The sequence below is a fragment of the Melanostigma gelatinosum genome (assembly GCF_949748355.1).
Source record: "Melanostigma gelatinosum genome assembly, chromosome: 3".
In the NCBI taxonomy this organism is placed as follows: domain Eukaryota; kingdom Metazoa; phylum Chordata; class Actinopteri; order Perciformes; family Zoarcidae; genus Melanostigma; species Melanostigma gelatinosum.
The window spans coordinates 7,365,304-7,386,165 of NC_136636.1; the positions used below are offsets into that span (position 1 = coordinate 7,365,304).

General features: G+C 43.7%; 3 protein-coding genes across 4 annotated transcripts; 1 reads left to right on the top strand and 2 right to left on the bottom strand.

Annotated features, from left to right (window-relative positions):
• Positions 1-372: 372 nt before the first annotated feature.
• On the top strand, positions 373-2,880 carry LOC306775479 (protein LSM14 homolog B-like; the record flags this gene model as incomplete). The annotated part of the gene is made up of 8 exons (XM_079265919.1): positions 373-499; positions 642-805; positions 936-1,065; positions 1,635-1,808; positions 1,905-1,982; positions 2,244-2,384; positions 2,488-2,611; positions 2,724-2,880. 8 exons carry the CDS (start codon positions 373-375, stop codon positions 2,878-2,880), a joined length of 1,095 nt encoding a protein of 364 aa, XP_079122045.1.
• A 963-nt stretch (positions 2,881-3,843) lies between these two features.
• cdh27 (cadherin 27) lies at positions 3,844-11,531 on the bottom strand. Its single transcript, XM_079265904.1, has 14 exons — positions 11,396-11,531; positions 10,583-10,732; positions 10,098-10,239; positions 9,845-10,008; positions 9,572-9,703; positions 8,661-8,843; positions 8,152-8,459; positions 7,809-7,951; positions 5,799-6,023; positions 5,489-5,710; positions 5,261-5,382; positions 5,060-5,164; positions 4,833-4,910; positions 3,844-4,519 (listed from the first exon to the last, which is right to left on the bottom strand). Exons 2-14 carry the CDS (start codon positions 10,589-10,591, stop codon positions 4,310-4,312), a joined length of 2,043 nt encoding a protein of 680 aa, XP_079122030.1. The 5' UTR covers positions 10,592-10,732; positions 11,396-11,531; the 3' UTR covers positions 3,844-4,309.
• Positions 11,083-20,862, bottom strand: LOC306775468 (dysbindin-like). Of its 2 annotated transcripts, none has more exons than XM_079265908.1 (4): positions 20,704-20,862; positions 12,258-12,407; positions 12,021-12,164; positions 11,083-11,937 (listed from the first exon to the last, which is right to left on the bottom strand). In XM_079265908.1, exons 1-4 carry the CDS (start codon positions 20,744-20,746, stop codon positions 11,690-11,692), a joined length of 585 nt encoding a protein of 194 aa, XP_079122034.1. In that variant the 5' UTR covers positions 20,747-20,862; the 3' UTR covers positions 11,083-11,689. The 2 variants fall into 2 exon arrangements, with proteins under 2 accessions (XP_079122034.1, XP_079122033.1); XM_079265907.1 differs by having other exon boundaries at positions 12,258-12,410.

Sequence of the window (20,862 nt, forward strand, 5' to 3'; positions counted from 1 at the left end):
GTAAAAGTCATTTTTTAAAACCACTTTCCACCTCTCCCTCAAACTCCTCCATAGTCACCGCTAGCCTTTCCGGTCGTGTGCTTTGTCTTATCAACAGGATGTCCAGTGTTACCAAGGCCGTAACAGTCCTGCGCTTGGTGTCTTGCGGTGTACGCCGGCCATCAAAAGAAACTAACCCTATTTCACACGCAGGTGAGCGCCATCGGCGAAGAGGCGCGTCACTGACAACCTTATAAAGCGCACAGGTGCGCGCTGATTGTGCGCACAGCTTGATCTGATTGATTCCGTGGCGGATGTGTGCCGTGGTTCAATGCGCTGAGATTTAGCCGCTGCTTTTGAATTTGAGAAAGATATTTTTTTTTCGCTGCAAACATGAGTGCTGGAGGAGGCACCCCGTACATCGGCAGTAAGATTAGTTTGATATCCAAGGCGCAGATGCGGTATGAGGGGATTTTGTCGTCTGTCGACACGGAGAGGTCTACCGTTGCGTTAGCCAAAGGTTGGTTGGTAGGCCTGTATGCGACACGTGTTTTTCTCTTTGATACTTGGTACTCCAATACATGAAGGTAGTGACCTTACCATTTGTTCCTTAATGTAAACTGTATGCTGTACTTCAAGAAAACGTCTTTATTTCCCAACAGTTAAATCCTATGGGACAGAGGACCGGCACACAGACAGACCCGCGCCACCCAAAGATGAAATCTATGAATACATAATCTTCAGAGGAAGTGACATCAAAGATATCACTGTGTCTGAGCCACCGAAACCCCACTATGGACTGCCTCGTGACCCTGCTATTGTACAGGTGTGTGTGTGTGCTCTTAGATTTGGCAGAGTTCTCAATATTATTTACATATGACGTTCATCAAAAGGTCATAATACTCTATTGATAAAACGTGGTTTCTTTTTGTCTTACACTTTTTTTTTGATTTCAGTCATCCCTTGGCAACTCCTCTGCTGCATTTCACCCCCGCTGGAGTTCATACAGAGACATGATGCCCACCTACAACCAGCTGGCTGCTACTTCTCTACTCAACCAGCAGTACAACGCAGCACTGGGCCTAGGTACATTTAATGTCGTATTTTATTGTTGTTTAGCTGTGTCTGACTGATTTCTGTGTTTCACATACTCTGCATGCTTTCATGTTTTGTGCCTCTGACATGGCTGCTTTTTAGTTTCTAACAATTGCATCATAATGTTTTCTTTAGTGCATGTTTCTATTTTAACTTAACTATCCCTTATTTTATTTGCTTTGTGTGTGTTGACTTTGAGAGCCTCTGTTTTGCATGTCTTGTTAGTACTCGACAATGTATAGGAGTCTCCTGAGTGATGCTACGTATTAATATTGTCACTTTTTTTCATTGTTTGTGCACGCATTGTAAAGCGTCAATATTGTCTAACCTTTTAAATTGAATCTTACTTACTTACTTAATATTCTGTTTTTAGGTTTATTTTGTAACATCTGCCTCTTGGGACTACAGATGAAAAATAGACTTTTGGCTAACTCTGGTGCATTTACAGAAATGTTTTTATTATGTGCACTGTCCCTTATCAAATAAACCAATCAATAAATGCTAGTGTATTGTCAATGACTATTTACCCACCATGTTTGTTCCTGCTCCCTCGGTACCAGGACTTCATGGCATCCCAGCCAGAAGGGCTCCCATGGTCGAGCAGGCTGTCCAGACCGTGCCCTCGGTCAGTGTCGCACCGAAGAGTGAAAAGACTTCTACCCAGCCACAGGTCAAACAGCCTGTTCGTCCAATCCAGCGCTCTGGCCAGGTTCACAAGGAGAACGTTCCCGCCAGTAAGAACACTGACGCAGAGAAAGCACTCTGCTTCTGTTTTTAGCATTGCTTCTAATCCGTCTAAAGACTTAAACATTTAATTCATTTATGTTTAGGTCGGGCACCACCTCAGCCAAGTGCAGCAAAGGTTCAAGGCCAAGGCACTGAGAACCAGAAAGAGAGGCAAAAGCAAGGTATCAAAATTAGAAATGTTCGCTCTAAGCCATTTCCTACTGACATGTTGCAGTATTTTTGTCATGTCTGTTTGTTCCATCAGATGGCAGACACACAGCAGGAATTCATTTTATTAATTTTTTTCAAAGTAGACTCGTTTAGCTCTGCTGTCTGACATGTAAATATCCAAGACGAGATGAACCTGTTCTAAATAGTTACTAAAACAGGTTTTACACTCGTGCTTGTTATTTGTCTAAAATGTTTCTGGCGCTCACGTGCAGGCAGTCGCAGGTCCAGGAATCGAAGCAGAGGCCAACTTCTTGTGAACAACTCCAAGGCCACAACCTTGCAGTTTGAGTCAGATTTTGATTTTGAAACTGCAAATGCTCAGTTTAAAGATGATCTCACTAAGGAGGTTGTGGGTATGTTTATTTCAAAGGATATCTGCCAAAAGTGAACATCAAGTAAAGTAATTTGGGGAATATGTGTGTATATATGCTATCTTTTTGTGTGATTTTTCTGCAGTGGAAAAGTCTGATTCTGGGGAGGCCCAGGACAGCCCGGGTACGCAAGAGGACGCTCTCGGCGAGAAGTACTATGACAAAGCCAAATGCTTCTTTGACAACATCTCCTCCGACCTGAAGCCCAGGTGACTATGTAACTATTTGTCTTTCTGTCACCTCAGCGGTTTGTCATGCTCAACAATATATATATATATATAACTTGTTTTTTTGGGGGGGGGTTTTTTTGTGCGGCCGAAGGAGAACCACCTGGGCAGAGGAGAAAAAAATGAACATGGAAACATTTGGAGTGCCCGGCCGCTTCCTGCGCGGCAGAGGATTCAGGGGCCGAGGACGCAGAGGGCAGAGCACCCCTGAGCAGCGACCCCTCCCACAAATTGTTAGTGGAAGGGTGTAAATGCGCTTCTTTTTGTTGACCTCTTCTGTAAATATTGTAGTTTTCTACTTCTTTAAAAAAAAAGTACCTCCCTTTCCCCCCCCCCCCAATTTAAAGCGAAGACTTTTTTTTTCTTTTTTTTTCCTTTATCCCAAATTCGCATTCAGGGAATTTTGAAGCTTTATGAAATGGGAGAGCAATTTATTTTAATCAAGCAGCTGTATGCTCGAAGCAAATTTATTATTTTGCAGTTAGCTTGGTGAAACTAATGTGTCTTTTGAACAGGCCAGCAGGCCCGTAGTGTAGTTTATGATTTTGCTGAATATATTCCATTCTTCTCTCTACGTGACTGTCCGAATGTAACTCCAAATTGCTTTTGGAGGACAGCTCTACTTTATTTTTGTTGGCCTACTTGTAAAATGAAAACTGTGGAGGACTTTGTAACAGTTGTTATTAAATAACATAATTATCAGAATGACTTCCATCTCTTGTTTGTATTGGCATCCATCCACCTTACAACTACAGCTTGGCTGAGGTTGAAAAGTCCTTATTGCTTAGGAAGGTTCATAACTGAGTGAAGCGACAGCATGATCCGAAGTATCTAAATGCTAATGACATCTGCTTCAATGCTTCCTTTGTTGGCTCCTTTAGCATAGGAAACACTGGGCCTATCTTTACCAAAGGGAAGATGATGCAGCGCCTTAAAACAACGCACCCTTCAGTGGTCCTTGAAAACAAATGAAATGCCCTTGCACTGATTTTGACACTACTTTTCATACAGTCATAAACTAATGAAATTCATGTTGATGAATGGACTGACAACTATTTTCTTTCATTTTATATAAATTTATTCCCTTCTAACCTGTAAAAAAATAATACAAAATGAAAAGTAAATGTAACAAACTGACGAACATTGATAAATGTTCGAAAAGGAGCCGGAACAAATACAATTATACCTCATATAATCCTTTGACTGGTAGCCTACATTCCTTTTGCAATTTTAATTCCAACCTTTGTAATGAAGTCCCATTTTCACATTATGCACGTTGGAAAAAGTTATATTTAACAGTTAATACTGCACATGAACGAATTGTCCGTTTTAGGTATATTTTATGTGTGTGTATATATAGTGTATGATGAATACACAGGGCGAAGTATCTGATGCGCTTTTTGTAGTTCATCTTCACCATCCAGCCCCACGTCGGTAACGTCTGTGGTCACATCACAATTGCATAGCTCAGTGAAAGTGTAGTCGGGTTCTCTAAGCACCACAGTTGGATTTTCCGAACATCATGAATTCTCCACATCTTTCCTTGACTATAATGTTTTTTTCCATAGAGGTGAAGGAGAAGTGGTTAATAACAGACAGGTCATTTTTTGACTTTTCAACTGCAGCCCTTTTATGGTTTAAAAAATATCCTGTTTCACCGCTCAAGAACAAATATGTTGATTATGTGATGTTTTGTGTATGTGGCGGCTTGCAAATGGAAGCCAGTTTCTTGAACTCGGGGCCCAAGTCTTTCAGCGCGTTATCGAATGAATCCTTGTCGGGAATGTCGATGCTGTCCAGCTCCGAGAGGTTGTCCGAGTCCCCCTCTTCTGCGTAGAGGTGAGGCGGATACTCCGGCAGATCTTCCTCTGTCTCCAAGTGAGAGAGCTTCTGCAGGAGGAGTTGAAAAAAAACGAGCAAATAGTTGCACTAATATGTTGCCCAATAATTGTGCACACAGATTTTATCCGAAGAAAGATAAACCTCACTCTTACTTTCTTAAATATTCAGGTTTGAGGTTAATTAAGATTTTGGATTGACGAGAGCACTGTAGTTCAATAATAAAATGAATCCTCAAAAATACGACTTGCCTAATTGTGCATGCAGTGTTTACAGTGATTCTTCTGCTGTAGGCGCATGCATGCATGCTTTTACGGTGCCTTACTTTGCAGAGAATACATGATACTACAGCTGCACTACCAACCTTATGAAGCAGGGCTGGGAGAGCTGCGTCCATTGCAGAGTTCCTTTTGTAGCGGGAATTCATTGACCTCTTGTAAATCTGTACAAAACACAGAGTTGTCGCAGAGTTATCATCAAAGTATGTGTGAGAAAACCTTTGAAAGTCCAACATTGTGCGTCTCATCAAAAGTCTGAAGATTGTTGCAATTAATCAAAAACTTAGTCTCCATAATTTCCATCTTTTCCCACCATTGGTGAACCTATGCTGTGTCGCTTTCTGTCATGCAGACTTATCCGTTGAGATGATAAGTAGCGCTTCTCATCAGTGGACAGTGCCAGGACACTGTTAGATATCTTGAGGGGGGAAAAAATCAGTGACTGATTATTTGCATGAACACAAATCTGGAAAAGTATCACAGGATTGTTTTGCAAACGTTTTTCAGCAGTGACCTGGCAGTCAGTTCCAGGTGTCTCAATGTTCGATACAAGGAGTGTTTCTACAGAGGAATCACTGGACTCTAAAGTGGTGAACTCCTTTCTGCAGGTGATGACGACCGCCATCAGTAGCAGAACTGTCAGCGAGTAGGAGACCACAAAATGCAATTTGCAGTGAGTTATCAGAATTGTGACAATATCACAGAATTCTCCGATACTAAAGGCAACCATGTAATTTCTCACCCAGGAGTAAGAACAGTGAGGCAAACACGACGCCGATGGCACCGGAGGCAGATTTTGTGGCAGTGCCACCGCGGCTTCGGCAGTCGGATCTCACAGAGCAGTCGCACACGGTCACACTGAGGTTATAAGCGCCAAACTTCCCCTGCATGTCCGAGATCTTCAGATAAATTGTATGTGGGCCAGCCATCACATTGGGCTTCGTCACCAGTCCAGCTATGTATCCTGTGAGAGACAATCCCAAATTGAAATGTTTTTAAAAAAAAATTTATGTATGCCCTCATATTTCACTTCATGTCATCGCTGTCTCTACCATGTGAGGGATCCAGTTTCCATTTTCCGTTGACATCCCCCAGCAGTTCAAATGTGAAAGGCCCTCCGAATGGATTGTCATCCAGGTCAAAGGCCGTGATGTTTGCGGTGGTGGGGCCGTCAGACACACACACGTCAACATAGTCCACCGTCAGGTGAGGCACGTTGTCGTTCTGGTCAGTCACATGGATGTTCAATGTGGCTGTGCCTGTCATTGGTGGCTTGCCTGTCCAAGATGGGGGGGAAAAAACAAAGAATATGAGTCACTTACACTAAGGTCAGTGTGCTAACATGCTCACAATGACAATGCTAACATGTTGATGTGAAGCAGGTATAATGTTTTCACCACCTGAGATTAGCATGTTAACATTCGGCAGTGGGAGGTTCAGGCTATTTTGCTGGTATTTGGTCAGAAATGGAAATGTTGACCCCGATGGTGGCGCCAGATGAAAAGGATCACCAAAGTTATTCCAAGTTATCTTTTTAACGGGTGCTTGAATATATGTTGGACATTTGATGGCAATCCAGCCAACAGCTGTTGAGACATTTCACTTAAAACCACAAATGTGAACCTCATGCTGGCGCTAGAAGAACAGTCAGATGATAACCAAAGTCATTAGGGGTGGAAGTGATTCATCACATTCACTCTCCTTATTGTAACAAAGTCATGTTGGTGTACTTTTACTTTTTGGAGATTTTTTGTTGTTGTCTGTAATTATACTTATGCTAACATTTATCACAAGCACTTTGTTAAAGTTGCATCCGTTACAGAGTAAAAATCACACTCCGGAGATGATGAGAGATTTGACTGGTTTGAGTTCATGGGTCACGGGTTCAGGTGCCTGAGCCACAAGCACCTCCAGCTCAATCAAGTTATGGATCACATGTGGGGTTCGGGTTATGATTAGCATTATTGAACCCCTGTCATAGTTTTAAAATGTTATATCCACCTTGATTAATGACGGATTTATTAAACCACCCTGGCGAGCACTCATAGTTGACGACGCACCCACGATGGTCTGGCTAGCATAGCATAGCATAGCATAGCATAGCATAGCATGCTGTGGTGGTGGATACTCGGGTGTGTGAGGAGCGCAGTGGGACCAGAGAGGGTCCGAGTTGACTGGTTGTAAGTTACTGGGGGACGTTGAACCTGGACCACATTATGGAGGACTTCACGGTGCCGTTCAGATGGGTGAGTACCACAACACGAGAACGTCAACAACCGATGGCAACGTAGTTTCGTGCGTTGTATTGTTTTACGTGTCCACGTCGCTGCTTTGGGGATGTTTTAATCTGCTGTTGGGGTCCAGAGCTGGTTTTAGCTGTTGAGTTCAGTCTCTTTTTCGGGTTTTCTCGTGAGTCTACACTGAGGAGCGCAGATTTGTATTTATAATTGATTATCACATATTTAGAATTAATAATCACTTGTATATTCATAATTGATGATCGGTTGTATGCACCGACTGTAGAGTGGTTTTGTTGCTGATGTTGTTCAACTTAAGTTAAGTCAACAAATGATGTAATCTATTTTGTAGCCTAAAGATGTTCTTTAATTTAACAATATCATATCTACACACACACACACACACACCACTACTACCCCGCGTCCCCCTTTTTATAATGTAACGCCACCAGCCATACATTTTGCTTTTACTTGCGTACATTTTAACAAAATTAGTTTTTCTTTTAAATGTCTTTAGAGTAACAGACAATGATCTAGTAGGCTACTTTTTCCACCTCCGGGGTTATCCATCTGGGACGAGTACATGTCTGTACCACAATTTGTGCCAAGCCATCCAGCAAATTTGGAGTTATTTCACAAATTAGGTGAAAACTTTGAATTGCTTGTGGCACCAGAGGAAAAGTCAGGGGGTCATCAAAGTCATCCCAAGAGCCATGCTGCTGTAGCATGGCTAGAATAGTGCGACAAAGCAGCAGAGATGAGAATGAAACATTTCCTCAGTCGTAGAAATATCAAATAATTGGTTTGTGTCACTTTGAGTTTTACCAGCGTCCACTGCATGCACTAAGATGGCGTAGACACCGTCAACGACATGAGGGGATTCTCTGTCTGGCGTCTTGGTTGTTGTGATGTCTCCTGTGTGTGGATCCACCGTCACCCAACCAGCAGGGTCATTTCCTACCTTGTACCTGAGGACAAATACAATGTGCTTTAGTATGTAGGAGGTCCCAGATTAGAGCTCCCACATATTATAACCAGGGCATTGGATTTTTACGCAAGCAAAAAATAGTATGTGTTGTGATGCAGATCTGTTAAAAATCAGGCTAGTTTTTTTTTTCTTCCTTAATCCTGCTGACAAACAAACCAGAGCGTAAACGTAGCCTCTTACACAACATCTCTTGTGTGACTGGAGTCGGGATCCACAGCTGTCACCTGCTCCACCCAGGTTCCAATGGGTGCGTTCTCCTCCAGCATGGCCTCTTTGACCGTCACACTGAAACGCGGGGGGTCGTTGGCATCCTCAACTTCGATGACGACTTTTACAGAGCGAGGCTGAGGATCATCATCACGCTCACTGGAGTCAACTTTCCAGAGGCCCGAGGGCGTCTTCTCCCTCACTTTACAGGAGAAATATGGCGCCTCGTTTTCCACTGAAATGGTCAGCTCCACTTGTGCTCCCCCCTCGAAGTCTAAAGGCTGAAATTGTACTGTGGGTTTGTTAAATTTTTCATTTATTGTATGTATCATTCATAAAACATCAATTCTGTTCAAGCCCTTAAACGTGTAAACCTCAAGTGAAAGCAGACGTACTGTGACAAGCATGCGATGTAGTAATTGCATATCCGACGAGAGGTGGGTGTCGCTGTAATGTGAAGCATGAAGCTAGGCGTCACTTACTTTTATGACTGTCAGGATTCCATCATTGGTGTCTGGGTCTGTTTTTATTTGAAAGTGCTCTCCCTCGTCACCCTGAATGGTGTACTTTGCTCTCCATGCCGGGCTGTTTGGGGTGTCTTTGTCTGAAACATGCAGCCGCAGAGGAGAGGTCCCGGCCTCATCTTCTTTTACTTTGCCAGAGCCCTACGGTATGAATCACAGGTGCAGAGAGGTCAGGGGGGGGGGAGAAATCATGCTGCTTCTTTCCACTTACCACCAGTATCAAGTATAGTATAGCCTACATTTTTCACCTTCAATAACTGGGAGTTGACGAGAAAATATAAGTGTAAAATTATCTGGATCAACGAAAAATCTGTTTTTATGGTTATACAATCGGGGGTTAAACAACTAAATATATACAAATAAATTACTGACAAAAGTGTTTGGAAAACATTGCGTCCACCTATTGAAAATAATTATATTAGATGATGAAGTAAAACAGAAAAATAAATCGGTTTTTTTGCATTATGCAACTCCAACTTGCAGCACGAGTTCCTCTTTCGTTTATTATCGTTTCACATTTTCAGTTGTGTTTTTTTGCTTTTATTTATTTCTACTTACCCATTTCTCTGTTTTGGTTTGTTTGTTTGCTCATAAGTCCCTAATATGGACAATAATAACAATATATTTATTGAAAATAGGCTTAAACAAAAAGCTTGGCCCCGTTTGCCCAGCATTATAGATTAAGATTAATGTTTTAATTTAAACACGATTTCCTGTCATATTTTCAAATGGCAACATGTCAAGTCTAGCATGTACTGTACATCAGAATCGTAGATTAGAGGTGTGATTATTGCGTGTGTTTGGGAAAATATGTAGAAGTGAATCATTGTGGTGATGTGTAGACCTTGCTAACCAGGACAAATGCTTACCGTTTGTCCGCTGATGGTTGGGAGGTGGTTGTTCCCGTCCTCTACGTGGATGATGACAGTGGTTGAACTGGAAAGACTGACCACGTCGCCGTGGTCCTTGGCCTCCACCACCACTGTGAACACTTCAGCCACCTTAATGGAAGGAAATGAAAAATAATTTGATTACAGTTGTAGTCTACGGAACTGGGTCACTAATCCAGTCCAGTGTGCTCCTTCTATAATGATCAGTGTATCTTGCATTCCCAAAAAGTATATTCGTGTGATCACACTTGCCTCATGGTCCAAACACCCTTTAAATGAGATTAATCCAGACTCCTCAATGGTGAACTTGGTGTCTGAAGGGTTTGGAGCCACAGACTTGATTTCATAGTGGAATGTTGAATTTGGCGTCCCTCTCTGGTCTCTGTCATAGGCTACCACAGTCAGGAGAGGTGAGCCTGATGGGAAATGACAAGAAAGGAGTGCACTTATTAGACACTGTGACAGAAAAAAACACGTACTCTAGAGTCTTTACTACAGGCGTTACCTTGTGGGGTTTCCTCATCAACGCTGATTTTAAACAGATCGGTCGGAAAGCGTGGTGGGTTGTCGTTGATGTCCAATATGGAGATTTCAACTCCTAATGTGTCGTCAATCGACAAATCGGTCTTTCTGGCCTCAAATTTCAGCTACGGATTGAAAGATGTGATTCAATTGCAGTCACGATGCAAAGAAGAAAATGTGATTCAATGAATGGATATTGTAAAATAATATGGAGTAAAAGTAGATTTAAGTGTGCAACACCACTGTGAGGAGTCCTGCTTGTATGAGCTGCAAGGACTGAACCTAACATCATAATACTAAATAAAGAAATAAATAAAAAAATGTAGTTTCCAATGTGTTTTTTCATTACAATACCAATATGACATATTGTGCATCCCTAATCAGTGTGTAGAACTTTACAGCAGTATAGATAACAAAAGTGGATTACGAGTTGTTACTAAATGTTGGAATGTTATATGTGAGTCTAACCTTAAGCATTGTATTCTCCTCGTAGTCCACAGCCCTGTGCACGGACACGACGCCAGATTCCTTATGAATAGAGAGAACTCCTTTTGGCTCCTTATCCACTCCTTCTCCATAGAGATCAAAGTATACTCGCTTTGCCCGCTCAATATGTATCTGTAAGCAACAAACACTTCACAGTTGGCTTTGGGGAGCCTGAGACTTTTTATGTCTTTTATACATTTTCATGATGAAATAACATGATCGACCATGTTTGGTAACTGTATTTATTATAATCAGCAGGTCTATCAATTGATGATATTTTTCTGACATTTAAGCAAAGGGAGACGAGACCCTGCCCCCTTTTCCTTTACACACCCACACACGAAGAATAATAATCACAGGTGTGTGTGCATGTGTGTGTATTGCCTCCAACTGTCATGCGGGTTCCTTAGAATTGGTCAACATTTGCAGGGAAGTCTCATCTTTTGTTTAATTCGGCACGACAGGTTCTGTTTGTCCTCCTCAAGCTTCCGTGGAAGCAGCTAAGCATCTATCTAAAACACCTTGAAATAACCAGGAACAGTTGTGTTGATTATCAGAAGCACATGAATACATGTTCCTCTCTTCCTTTATTGTTAAAACAAAGATCTTGTTTGAGATTCATCTAAAATTGGAACTTCGAAAACTATGAATTTTGCATCGGCAGGACAATGTGTTGGTCTGAAATACAGAACTTTTAACAGTATGAAGCCTTCTATTGCGAAATTTACCGGGAGTCACCCAATTCTCATTGTATTGTTCGAGTCACTGCTTCACTGTACAAAATGCATCATTTACCAACAACGGGTCCCGTGAGGTCAGAAACCGGGGAGCAAATCGTATCTGTCAAAACAGAAACGGGTGAGAATTAATAAATCTCCATATTTACAGTTCACGGCCTCCACCTCCTAAACAAACACACAGAGCACAACTCATCAATCAAAGGAAAGGTTGAAGGCAGCTGTAGGAGCCAGTGTGTCGCGGCTGAGAGGCCTCTTTCAATCGCTTGTATCCCAAAGTCAACTCTTTGCCCTCGGCCGAGGTGTCGGCTCCCGCGCTGCAGGTGGAGACCTGTTTTGCAGAGGGTGCTTCCTACGAAGATGAAGTCTGACTTTTCACCCTCTCCAACTCTGGAGGCACGCCTCTTCGCTTGGCTGTGCTGGTGTGCGTTTCCTCATCGTCTGACCTGAGGACTGGGGTGTCTCTTCCGTTGACATTGGTGGTCTGACTGTCAGAGGAGGAGTTTGAAGACGTGGAGGACACGCGGGACTTGGCATCAAGACCTTCGAGGACGTGTCGAAAGAGTCCATTACTGATGACTTCGTTGTTGTTTCCTTGGACTGTGGGTCAGAAACAAAATCTTGTTGGGGATGTAATTGCGCAGCGCTTCTTGTAATCTCTGCTCTGTTTCTGGTTTCCATACCTGGCAGCGGGGGGTTCAGCACCCCCTCTTCTCCCCCAGAGCTGAAAAAGACATCCAAGGCCTCCTGGTCAGAGATGTCGATCAGCTCCATCTGGTCCAGAAAGTCCACGTTCACCTCCATGGACGAGATGCTGCCAATTGGAGCTGCAAGAGAGGGGAAGCAGTGAAATGATGCGCATCTGTGTATGAGCGTGCGTTTGTGCATGTATTTATAAAAAGGCCACCAGTCCGACTCACGCCTCTTATAGTCTCGGATACACAGGTGCGCCGAAGACAGGTAGACGTCCACGTCATGTTGGAAGACCTCCTCGAAGAAACGCTGTCTCTCTCTCAGCTTGAGCTGCTGTGCTGCGTCCACATCTGGGAGCCTCTGGCCTCGCTCGGCCTCTGCTGGCAATCGCAAAACAGGAAGGACATGAAGTTAGAAACCAGCTCAGGGAAAGTCTAACATCTGATACCAGGAAGCTGCATTACAATCAAGCGCCATACAAGGAGAATTTCAAACCAGTTCCTCCTCTCTGGACGCAGGTGTGCTAAGCAGTGAGATAACCTGGTGTTGTATAATATGACATATTGTTTGAGATCCATTTTACAGTCACTCAGAGGTCAAATGTTGGGAGCCAGAAGGGGGAGCCATTGAGCTGTAAGTGGGAGACATCAGGAGGCGGATTCCCTTTTTGTATGGATTTATGGAGAGGTAATGAAAAGTTGGTCACATATACAGTATCTTGACTATGAAACGATATTGTTGATCAACTGTTTCCGCTTTCTACTGGACTTCCACTGACGAGCTGCTTTTTCTGTCTTTTGTCAGGACGCTAATATAACAAATCAACAGATCAAGCTGCCAGGTCCTTCACTCAGTTAATCTTGTCTGAGATACCATACGGCCCTTTTTGCCCCCCTCATCAGCATCATTCTAATACGTCTGAGTGCAAGTCCAATGTGTGTGCGAGTGGATGGGAGAACTGCAGCAGTGTGACTGCAAGAGGAATGAGGAGAGGGGAAATGCTGGACTAAATGTCTGACGCTATGAGTGCTCTTTTCTTCCACTGAGAAGGAAACACTTGAATTAAGTCTGAAGTCGAATCGCTCAGCGGTTGCTTTTTACAACAAGTGTGACTTGTAAACTCGTGCGCTTTAGAGGGTTTTGTAGGTGGACCGAGCCAAGCTAGCAGTTTCACCCGGTTTCCATTTTTTTTGTGCTAAGCTAAGCTTACCACGTCCTGGTTGTAGCTTCATATTTACCTGACAGACATATGAGATATCATTCTTCTTATGTAACTCTTGCACATACTGTGAGTATGCACTGACACATTTTGCATTCTTTTATTATCTCCACCAGGCGTAATCCTGGAGAGAGGTTATGTGTCCGGCCGTGCGTCCATGACTGAGTGCGTGTGCGCCTCTGTGTCTGTCCGCGGCTAATCTCGCATTCTGCTGCTTACCCCTCACTCTTAACTGCCTGGTACTGGTAGGGGCTGTTGGTAACAACTAACAAAAAACAGTTTAGAGCAGTGTCTGAGTTTTGAGGAGCCATTACAACATGCAGTCAGGGATTGAGCTAATTGGATGAGGCTTTCAAACCATGTCTAAATTCCAGGGATTGTCTGTTATCTCTGACAATATTAAGGGACTCCTGTTAACATGCACTACAGCCATGAATCAATAACTGCTGCAGTCAGGATAAAGCTGCAAAGTTGCCTAATAGCAGCAACAGGTTGCAATCCTCGGAGCGCTGTGTCAGCACAGTCCTCCCCACAATTCGTGTCCACGCATCTGTGGGGACACAAGGACACTCGCCTGTCACTGCAGCTCTGCTCTGCCCTGTTTGACAGCCGGCCTCCTGGGTGCAGGGACCTGCTTGGCTCTGGGATCAGACTGGGCAGGAAGAGGACAACTCAAACCACAGGGTTGCACCGGCTGACTGCACCTATGGGCTTACAGTATGTGAGACAGAACCCGGAAATATAGACTGGACTTTTTCTTCTTCCTAGTCAAAACCTGGTGACTACATTACCCACAATTCAACTTGAACATTGTTTGGTCGGAGATTTAAGTACGTTATGCTCGTAGCTAGAGATGAGGAGCCGTCTGGTGAGCTCACCTCTTTCTAACTCCACATCACCAGATTTTTTTTTTTTTGTCTTCAAACTTCAGCCCCAACTGACGCTGACTCAAGTGACATCTCTTGAGGCAATTTATCAGATTTGGAGCAGCTCCCTCTGGAGACCTGTACGCAGCCTTTGAAGTGTAAAATTGGCGCACGTCACCCTTTTAAGTAATTTCCATCACTGCTCCTTAACAAGCAGACACAGAAAGTCTGTGTAGGAGGCGACGTTAGTGATTACAATTATGCAATGAAGGAGTCAGTCAGTGCCGCCAGTCACATGGTACAACTGCTCTTTAGAAGCTGCAATCTTCCACAAGAACAGTGAGATGGCAGGTGAACGATTACAAGTTGTTTATCTTGTGCCAGTCGTCATTATGGGCATTTTGTTTTTGCAGCATTTCTGTGTCTTAATATAGATGTCGGAGGTTGTGTGTGTGTGTGTGTGTGTGTGTGTGATGCGTCCCTTTTGTTGCACAATCAGAAACACTATATTGTCTACGGAGTCTTTCGGAAGCGAAGGGAGCAGCGCTGACAAAGCAAGATGTCATTCACAATCAGGAGCTGCCTGTTTGACGCGTGCCTCTGAATGAAAAGAGCTCCTTGTTTACTGTGACCAGCCGAGGACGTCGCGTCTGACAAAGCACTGGATTTGTACGAGATGGAAGACTGTCCTCTCTTTACTTTTCACAAGAAGGGCGCACAGGACTTCCATAGACTGTTTGTGCTGAAACCAAGAAAAATGATGCTTTTCATTAAAAGCTACAGGTTTACACAAATTGCTTATCCTGTAGTTTTTCTTCACGCTCAGTTAAACACTGATTGATCACAGCATTGATCGTTTCCACTTAAAGGCTGAGGCCTGTGGTGAGCTGAAGGTTAGCTACAGATGCATATCCTCGCATTGATTTTGCTTCCCTATCCAGTTCTTTTCTCATTTAATCACCTCGATCGATACGGCTTCCCTGGCCGCGGACAACCCTGGTGACCTCTGATTAGTACAACCACTCACACGGGAAAACTATCCACTGCTGATGAGATGTACAGTCCGCTGCAGCCCAAAGTCTTTCGTCTCATACTGCAAGATGTCTGAGGGGCCTGTGGCTGCTCAAGAGGTTCTTTCTTTCTTTGCCTTTCTTTCTGTATGGCTTCTTTTTGCCTTTATTTCTCTTTGTTTGTTCGTCGTTCTTGTTATCTTTCATTCTCCCTGTCTTTCTGTCTGTCTTTGGGTACATCCCAAGTCTCTCATTTGTCATTTCCTCGCTCCTGGCTTGAACCGGAAGTTTAGGGGATGCAATTAAGAGACTCGGGATGTACCCCTCGTGCATCCTCGCTCATGGCTCCTCAGAGATGCCTCCTTGCTCCTCAGAGCAGAAATAAGAGCTTTGGGACGGCCGTCAATATGGTGGCGCTGAACAACTTCCGGTTATGGTCTTTCTCTCTCTTTTGCTCTTTGTCTTCTGTCTTTCCTTTTCCCATCTTTCTGTCATTTTCTGTCTCTCTTATGTCTTTCCTCGTCCTATCTTTCTGTCTCTTTGTTCCTGTTTGTCTTTCTGTCCTCTGTCTCTCCATGTTTTTGTCTCTGTATTTCTTTTTGTCTTTTTGTCTCTCTCTCTGTCTCTCTCTGTCTGTCTGTCTGTCTGTCTGTCTCTGTCTCCCGCTCCTTCCTCTCTGTCGCCCCCCTCCTTCCCCTGAGTCTTCAGGGACTGGAGAAAGAAAAGGTCATGGGTTCAGACCCAGTTGGACATGCAGAATGACTGGAACAGACAGAAAGATAGAGCCAGACAGAGCGGGCCTGACGTGTTAGTGTACCACTCTGCCCCCCCCCCCCCCCCCCCACATAAAGACAAACCCAGATCCCCCGCTCAGGAGACAGAGAGAGAAAGAGACCATTCAGAGCCGGACAAAGGCTCCGATGTGAGGGAACGGGACTGGCCTGCGCTCCTTAGTCATGATGCCATTTACAGGAAATCGCTTTGAATTTAACCACGGTTGAATTCACCTAAACTCAGCCTGTAATGTGTTTAGTCGAGTTACATCCTTCAATGAGATGTTTGTTAAATTCCTCCTTTTTGCTTTCATCAAATTTGCATGAAAACTCATTAAAGTCATCGCTTCTCAGCAGACGCGGCCGATATAATGCATCATCCCCACATGATTGCCAATGCTCATCTGTCTTCAGCTTGACTGTCTGCATCTATATTCTACAAAAACGCAGAAATGCTGAGAATCAGGTCACTTTTCAAGCATCGTGTGCTTCATTCCACTGTCACATTTTCTGAAGCGCCGCTTTATAAGTGCCGCACAAACAGCCGAGGCAACACATTGATCTGAAGGCCAAGTGAAGGAATGGCAGGAGGGCTCGGTGTCGCTCACAGGCTGCCATTAGCCCGGCACGATGCAGAAAGAAAATGTGAGCTCACTGTCTGGCTCCCTTGTGACGGTTAAAGAGAAGGTCAGGGCAGAACGGAGCGGAGGAAACTGCCTCTCCAGACGATCCAGTTGTTTTTACGCTTGTTGGTTGAAGGAGCGGCTCCGGCTATTGAACAGAAACCCCAGTGGGAAACATCTCAGCCTCCTCAGCTTTGATTATGGAGCAGTTCTTCCAGACTCTCAGCCTGAGTCTATTCATCCAACCCAAGGTTTTTTCTAAGAAGTGGTTTTCTTTGCTGGATGAGGTCATCCCTGTTTAAATGGTGGTGGTGGTGGGGGCGGTGTTATACTTCCACGTGTTTCCATGTGTGACATCCATGACATCATCCATAAATAAATACATCAATAAATTCTGAAATTAATATGTTAAAATCAAACACACGAGGAAGCATTTTCTGTTTTTTCTGGATTTTTAAAATTGGTTTATAGTTATTGATGAAAAAGTCATTTTTTGTCTTCCATGCTGAATTAAGTAACAGTGTAGCTCTTCTCCCTGTGTGTCTCTCTCAAACACACTTTGTGATTGTATCTTGACTAGTTGAGGCATAACCACCAGCTGACTCCTAAACACTGGGACAGGTATGGTAACGCTGGTTTGGGCTGAGGCCACGACTGCCCTTTCCACCTATAGGCACTCTTCGTCAGAGGAGCAATCTTATTTCACATAGATGGGTTCTCAACTGCGACAAGACCGAAAGAGAGAGAGTGAGTGGCTGTAAACCCAGAAAGGCAGCAACATGAGTGAGGGAGGAAAGGCCAAGGAGGACAGGAACACTTGCAGAAAGGCTAAAAACAAAGAGGATGTCTTTAAAACATCCAGGGAATGACGGGATAGAGGTGAGTCAAGAGTGTGGATTGTAGAGATGGAGAGAGAATGAATTATGCACCGGCTCATTAGTTAAAGAGGATGTCTTGCTGTTTTTTACTGAGAGTCTCTTCCGTTTACCTTCCAGCACAACATTCACCCTGACAGCAGGCTGCCAACGGTCTACATTGGTCATTAGTGGATCTGTCGCTGCTCTGCTAGAGCTGTTACAGTAATTAATGGTGTCTCAGTGAGGAATGGTACAGCGCCTGTTTGGCTACAGGTAGAAGATTTATCCGGCTCTAACAGCAAGAGCAGAGATGTACGAATGCAATGTGCTAATGTATCACGAACATTACCACATCCTGCTCAGCACATCCTAAATTATGTATGGGAGTAGTTGATGTGTGCTTGTGTGTCTGTCTGGTCTGATATATCTCAATGCGTGCATGTACGTGTTGTCATTTGCGTGTTCGATCGGTCTGTTTTCGCTGGGTCAAAGCAGTGTCCAGCCCCATCAGCCCAGTCCGTCAGGACAACAATGGCATCAGTGTTAACCCTCTCCTTCCTTCCCCGCTGACAATAGGACTGTTTGTAGGTCAGTGTCCTGTCCCACTGTCCTCCATAAGTCCACAAGCAGACCGTCATCAATTCTGATCAACACAGTAGGCTTCACCAGCTGACAAAACACTTTAGCAAATCCTCTTATCCGGACTAACGATTAATAAACAGTAGAATAAGATCAACCTGCAATCAAGCCGACCTGTTAATCATGTTCAAAGCGCTGTATGGTCAAGATAATTGATGCTAAACAAGCTTAATTAAAAAAAAAAACTCTCTACCTGGACGATTAATCATCATAGAAGCCTTATTATAAAGAAAACAGTGTTAATTGGTGACGCTGATGACTGAATCTGTAATTACACTCAAACATTGCATGATCTAGTGCAGGTTATCCGAGTACATCCTCTCTGTAAGGCTTGAGGTTAGGGCTCCTACACATTGCTGTCCCTGGATCAGCCGCCTCGCTCTGTGTTTGTGAGGTCGGTTTAAAGCTATTTTCACTTCAGGCAGAACTGTAGGAATGTTTGCTTCGACTCAACACAGAGTCTCAGACGTGTCTCAGATGTTTGCAGAGGTTGAGGCGGGTTGGTCCGCAGATGCTGCTGGTTACGAAAGACTGAACACTGTTTTATCATGTTTTATTGTAGCGCTGACTGGTTATTCCTTCATGTTATCACAATCACAAAAAAAGTATGTAGTTTATAAGAGTACAGTATTCAAACCACATTACATCTGAACTATATTGTCTTAAATTGGACTTATTTCAACAATACATCTTTATTACATTTGGGAAACTTATAAATGCACTGTGCACTGCACTATAATTGTATTTCTTCTGTATTATTTGGTCATTCTTTTAATTTTTATTCTACCTTTTGATGGATTTTATTTTCCTTGCACACCCACACAGGTGTATACCATAAACGTATTGATTTTAGCAGCTTTAACTTCCCACCTTTTTCGCTTTGTTTTGTTTCGATAGTCAGAGGAATGATGTTTCCTCTTCCCAACAATGCCAACGTCTCAGTGAACAGACTCCGAATCATTAACTGACAAACGGAGGATTCAGCTGAGCAGTGAGTCGATGGATTTGTTCGAGAACTAATGAGAGGAGCTGGTCTATGTCCCCAGGGCTGCACAGCTTAGACCGTCAGATTGATGGGAACCTTAGTAGCCCGTCTACCCACGGCGGTTTAATATAATCATACACAAACACACACAGAGTATATTTAGCCACGTGTGATATGCCACACGGCATTGTTTATAATAGAATAATCTGTGTATTTTCCACGTGTGCTTTTCACACGTTGACAAGCATGAGTATTAAGTATTTACGCGTCTTCGGTTTCAACAACTGCGACCTAATTGCTGGAAATTTGCAACCGTAATCATGGCCAATTGCTTTAACAAGGAAAGACATCAGCCATTAATATGTTTCACTCTTTATTGTCTTTCATTTTTTTTTAAATTTCCAACATGAAGCTCTGAATGTTGTTTCAAAGCCTTGTCTGCATTGTATGCAGTAACTTTTAGTTTGGGAAGTAATGTTTTCTTCAACTTTTTATTTGCTGGTTGTAAGGTAACGGAGGTCCAGCAAGAAGTGGTTTCATTTGTGTCCCCTCCAGCTCATTACGCTCCAACGAGTAGAGCAGCACAGCAGATCAACATACTGTATTGATCCCTCAGAGAGTGATCCATTAAAGATACTGACGGTACATGTTATGGATTTTTACCTCACTAATTTGCTTAATAAACATAATTTACTCCTTATTCCTATCTGAGGTCAAGTCAAAGGGGACTGCGCTAAGAATACATGGAGAACAGGAACAAATCCTTCTCCACCCGACACCCTGCTGTCTGTAACGGGCTCTAAGCAGCTGGCCGGTCCTTCACTCCACAGCACACCGATGTGCCGCTCTCTGGCACAGTCCCACAGTCATCAAAACGCGACAGAGCGGACTGTAGAGGCGCAGAGGCGCAGAGCAACAGATGGGAGACGTCTTTCTCTGGAGCCCTGATCCTTTTTAGCCTCGTGAAATCACGAACTGATCTGACCGGGACGAATTCAATTTCAGTTCTTGTGTGCTCCATCTGTGTTGGTGTGTCTGTGGAACAGGCTGCAGTCAGTCGGCTGTACGCTGAGATCTGCAGGCACAATCCCATTAGAAATAAGAGATCTTTGTCTGGAGCCCTGCGGTGGCCCTAATCCAAAGCTGCCTCAGTGTGTGTGTGTGTGTGTGTGTGTGTGTGTGAATGCATCCCTGTGCCTGTGCAAAGAGAATGTGGCCTATTCACTTGGTATTACTGGTATATTACTCAGGGTGATGATTCAACATTCCTGTCTGATTTTTGGCGGGTGCAGCTGTTGGACCATTCACTTCAGGCAACATCAACACAACAGCAGCTATTTAGCACACTGACTGAGATGTCACACCGGCTTCTACATTCTATCTAAAACACACACACACACACACACACACAGCGTATGCCTCATGGAGCAGTTAATACATTTGGTGTCTATCATAAATAAAGAAAACTCCAGCTCTTCTCGACATTAATTTGACACCGTTTGGTGTAATATCGACAGAATTTCTGACACGTTAAAAAGTAATACACAAAATGGAACAGTTGGAAAGGTTTTCATTGTAGCTCTACATCTGCACATCAAAACTGTGTTAAAGGAGCAAACTTGTGGCTGCATCTCAAAATATCCACCTGAACTAAAAGATGAGTTTCTGACTAAATGTTTAGAAGTTTTGAAGATGACTCACGGGGCAGGCGTTTGCTGTGAGGGTTGGCTGACGAGGAGCTCATGTTGTAGAGAAGGGAGATAATCAATTGGAGGTGATCGGTGAGAGTTCAGCAGAGAGAGGCTGCCGATCACTCGGACTGCTCCAAGGTTGACTGATGCTCGCTGTGCTGCCTCCCAG

Bases quoted from the DNA above. Each gene is read 5' to 3' on its own strand.
- cdh27 (XM_079265904.1), bottom strand. The intron at 8,844-9,571 runs GTAAGCATTTGT...TTCATACCGTAG, and splicing joins CAACCATCAGCGGACAAACG to GGCTCTGGCAAAGTAAAAGA. The intron at 4,911-5,059 runs GTGGGAAAAGAT...TGTTTTGTACAG, and splicing joins ACAGCATAGGTTCACCAATG to ATTTACAAGAGGTCAATGAA.
- LOC306775468 (XM_079265907.1), bottom strand. From the start codon at position 20,746: ATGAGCTCCTCGTCAGCCAACCCTCACAGCAAACGCCTGCCCC. The intron at 12,165-12,257 runs GTGAGTCGGACT...CCTCTCTTGCAG, and splicing joins TATCCGAGACTATAAGAGGC to CTCCAATTGGCAGCATCTCG. The intron at 11,938-12,020 runs GTATGGAAACCA...TCTGACCCACAG, and splicing joins GCTGAACCCCCCGCTGCCAG to TCCAAGGAAACAACAACGAA.